We start from the raw sequence: 4,620 nt of genomic DNA, 5'->3' as shown, positions 1-4,620 counted from the left end.
GAAAATACACAACTCGGACCTAAAACCGGACTCAGTCTAAATTTAAATCAAACTTCCATGGTCATTAAGACACCTCTCCCCTGAATTTAACGGGAACCATTGACTTCTAGATTCCACAATGAAAGACCGACATCCGCCAAGTCGAGAAAATTAATAATAATAATAATAATAATAATAATAATAATAATAATAATAATAATAATAATAATAATAATAATAATAATTCACCTCTAACATTCTAAGAAAACTTCTGGATATTCGGACACTTGGTGAATACGCAGCATTTTAACAACACTGATATTGTGGTAGAGGGTAAAACGTAACTAAATATGACTTCGTTGAGGATGGTATAACATAAACTTGTTGTGGGTTGTAAACCATGCCTTGGTTGTGGATGGCAGAACATAATTTTGTGGGTTGTAAAACATAACTTAGTTGTGGAAGGTGAAACATAACTTTGTCCTGGATTGTAAAACAGAATAAAAAAATAAGGTAAGGCAAAAAAAAAAAAAAAAAAAACTACAACAATCAAAATGCATCACAAAGGAGAGGATCCTGATGAAAAAAATAATAAATAAAAATATGTATTCTCAGTCCATACGAAAGACACTGCAACGTGCGAGTTAATAATAGAGATGAGGTCTTATAAAGCCACATACACACTCGTTCCAATTAACCCTTGAAGAAGAAGAAGAAGAAGAAGAAGAAGAAGAAGAAGAAGAAGAAGAAGAAGAAGAAGAAGAAGAAGCAGCTCCATTCAGCTTTCAATCAAAGAGACAAAGAGAGAGAGAGAGAGAGAGAGAGAGAGAGAGAGAGAGAGAGAGTGTGTACACTTCTATGGCAACATTTTTTCGCAAAAGGTGGCAAGCAGCTCTCTCTCTCTCTCTCTTCTCTCTCTTCTCTCTCTCTCTCTCTCTCTCTCTCTATATATATATATATATATATATATATATATATATATATATATATATATATATATATATATATATATATAATCACGTGTGGAAGATATATTTTCTGAAACACATCGGGATGGAATATAAGCCTTTAATGGTATAATTGGTATATTGAAAGGCCTTATGATATATGAGTCTATATATATATATATATATATTATATATATATATATATATATAGGCCTATATATATATATATATAATATATATATATATATATATATATATATATATATATATATATATATATATATATATATATAGAGAGAGAGAGAGAGAGAGAGAGAGAGAGAGAGAGGGCGCACCCTTGCAGCCATAATCATCACACATAAGGCTACCCTACAATAACCTCGATCTGAATAAGATAAGACTTTGCAGTGCCTGCAAGCAAGCACACAAACACAGACGCAAGCAAGCGAGCAAGCAAGCAACTTGCATCATCAAGCAAAAGACCCGAAGAGGCCCCTAAATCATCAACATTACTAAACCGTCCACCTCCTTGACATCAACATAATCATCACAGTCATCTAGTTCCTAGAAAAAGAAAAAAAAAAAGCGGGGCCAACGAGACTCACAGAGGACTTCAGGGATGTTAATCTTGATGATGGTGATGATGATGATGATAATGGTGATGAATGATGATGATGATATGATGATGATGATTTACGTGGAAACGTGAAAAGTAGATTTCGTCTGGGGTTATTCGGTCGAGACTAAATTGGGATTTGAAGAAGGAGGAGGAGGAGGAGGAGGAGGAGGAGGAGGAGGAGGAGGAGGAGGAGGAGGAGGATCAACAAGGCCAACTTGTCCTCGATTTTGTTAAACAAACTTCAATAAAAATAGGAAGAAGAAGAAAAAGAAGAGGAGGAGGAGGAGGAGGAGGAGGAGGAGGAGGAGGAGGAGGAGGAGGAGGAGGAGGAGGAGGAGGAGGAGGATGAGAATCAACAAGGCCAACTTGTCCTCAATTCTGTTAAAACAAACTTCAATAAAAGTAGAAAGTCATTACGATAATAAAATACAAATACACGATGGAGAGACACTGGAAAATTAATGAAATTTGTAAAAAAAAAAAAAAAAAAGAAATTAATTTAATCAACGAGCAACTACGTTCTCGTTCTTTGCAACTTAACTGAGCTATTGCAAACCAATACTTCTGATAACTGAAGTCCAGATATACCACTACGCATGCGTCAAGGTACAAGAGCCCAGCCTCTAAAATGGGTTATGTTAATAATTTAGGTCAGGTCACGCCATTTCACGACCTTAGGTTGCCAGTCTAACAATTGGCCTTTTGGTCTTGATAACTGGCCTCTTGGTCATAAGAATAAGTCTTTTGGTCTTAATAACTGGCCTTTTGGTCATAAGAATTGGCCTTTTGGTCTTAATAACTGGCCTCTTGGTCATAAGAATTGGCCCCTTGGTCATAAGATTTAGCCTATTGGTATTAATAACTGGCCCCTTGGTCATAAGAATTGGTCTTTTGGTCTTAATAACTGGCCTTTTGGCCATAAGAATTGACTTTTTGGTCTTAATAGCTGGCCTCTTGGTCACATGAATTGGCCTTTTGGTATTAATAACTGGCCTCTTGGTCATACGAATTGGCCTTTTGGTCTTAATAACTGGCCTCTTGGTCATAAGAACTGGCCCCTTGGTCACAAGATTTGGCCTTTTGGTATTAATAACTGGCCCCTTGGTCATAAGAATTGGTCTTTTGGTCTTAATAACTGGCCTTTTGGCCATAAGAATTGACTTTTGGTCTTAATAACTGGCCTCTTGGTCACAAGAATTGGCCTTTGGTATTAATAACTGGCCTTTAGGTCATAAGAATTGGCCTTTTGGTCTTAATAACTGGCCTTTAGGTCATAAGAATTGGCCCCTTGGTCACAAGAATTGGCCTTTTTAGTATTAATAACTGGCCTCTTGGTCATAAGAATTGACCCCTTGGTCACAACAATTGGCCTTTTGGTCTTAATAACTGGCCTTTTGGTCATAAGAATTGGCCCCTAGGTCGCAAGAATTGGTCTTAAAAAGAATGTTAAAGAACATTCACAGCCTCCTCCGTGACGCGACAACCGTCCTGCAAGAGAGAGAGAGAGAGAGAGAGAGAGAGAGAGAGAGAGAGAGAGAGAGAGAGAGAGAGAGAGAGGGCAACACAGGACAGGCGAATAAATAAGAGGATGGTTGGTTGTACCCGCATCATCTGAGCTCCCACCCTTGACATACTAACCGAACGCTATATCCATCTCTGCAACATCCTCTCCAAGGCAAGCTGTAACCCGTCAACCCCAACCCCCTGCCCCAACAGACACATAAACCCCATATATATATCCTCTTACTGAGCATCCAACCCTTCCCACCCCTATTTCCTACTTGTTCAACACACCCGTGCTGATGAACGCAAGCGCTCTTTGCGTGGAAATGATGGTACGCTACAACTCTTTGGCAGAGTGAATATTTTAGCACTTGAGATTGGAGGCAATGTTAGATCTCTCTAACTCTCTCTCTCTCTCTCTCTCTCTCATCTTGCTATGCAAGTGATAGCAATTTCTTCATATTCGTATTATGTAGCACGTAATGAAAACATGCTTCTCTCTATCTCTCTCTCTCTCTCTACAAATGATCGCAATTTCTTCATAATCGCATTATATAGCACGTAATGAATCCATGCCTCTCTCTCTCTCTCTCTCTCTCTCTCTCTCTCTCTCTCTCTCTCTCTCTCTCGCTATGCAAGTGATAGCAATTTCTTCACATTCGTATTATATAGCACGTAATGAAAACAGGGCCTCTCTCTCTCTCTCTCTCTCTCTCTCTCTCTCTCTCTCTCTCTCTCTCTTAGCAACACTCACGAATAAGACAAAAAGAGGCTGCAACAAACTGATTAATAATGACTAGACCTTGCACCCCCGAATTTTCTGTGGCCTACTTCAGACACTCAAAGCCTCGGTTGTGGGGCGCCCCTGCCTTTCCTTGCAAGCCGCCCACCATTACTTGCAACGTCTAGCTAGCCTTTCTCCAGGAGTGGGTTTTGACCATATTCGGTATTCCTCCAAGGGCAGAATGAAGGGCACGAGGGTATACGCTGGCGTCAGTACTGTACGTAGATGTAACTTTCTTTTTTTTTATTATAATTTCGTTTACGTCTTATTTCACGTTTGGGCGCTTCCTACGAACGTCAAGGTTGGGAAACTCTCTCTCTCTCTCTCTCTCTCTCTCTCTCTCTCTCTCTCTCTCTCTCTCTCTCCTAACACAGGAAGCAGTTCAAAATTAAGGGAGCATACTGTATTCAATTCCAAAGACAAACCTTTCAATCAATTCTAATATCTAGTTTAAATAATGACCTTATTTACTTAAGGGAGGAAGGATGGAGGTCCAGGACTCTCTCTCTCTCATCAAGATATGGAGATGTGTTACCTTTTAAGCAGGCCAACTTAAAATCCTCATAAAACTTGACCAGAAAATAAAAATAAATTAAGCAAAAATTGCGCCGAAGTTTCTTCGAGCAATCGAGTTTCCTGTACAGCCGCTACAGCGTATAATCAAGGCCACCGAAAACACATCTATCTTTAGGTGGTCTCGGTATAATGCTGTATGAGCCGCGGCCCATGAAACTTTTTAACCACGGCCCGTTGGTGGCCTGTCCTACAGCGTTGCCTCAAGCATGATT

At 39.4% G+C, this 4,620-nt stretch overlaps 1 protein-coding gene across 1 annotated transcript in view; it reads left to right on the top strand.

Annotated features, from left to right (window-relative positions):
• LOC136840223 (major centromere autoantigen B-like) overlaps positions 1-4,620 on the top strand; it is a 28,478-nt gene that overhangs the window by 14,798 nt on the left and 9,060 nt on the right. Inside the window, exon 2 of the mRNA XM_067106810.1 lies at positions 1,800-1,954. Coding sequence (XP_066962911.1) covers positions 1,800-1,954 — 155 coding nt within the window. The remainder of the gene's footprint in view (positions 1-1,799; positions 1,955-4,620) is intronic.

This window comes from Macrobrachium rosenbergii, chromosome 1 (assembly GCF_040412425.1).
Source record: "Macrobrachium rosenbergii isolate ZJJX-2024 chromosome 1, ASM4041242v1, whole genome shotgun sequence".
In the NCBI taxonomy this organism is placed as follows: Eukaryota; Metazoa; Arthropoda; class Malacostraca; order Decapoda; family Palaemonidae; genus Macrobrachium; species Macrobrachium rosenbergii.
The sequence above is the reverse complement of the archived record's forward strand: the minus strand, read 5'-3'. Positions and strand labels throughout refer to the sequence as shown.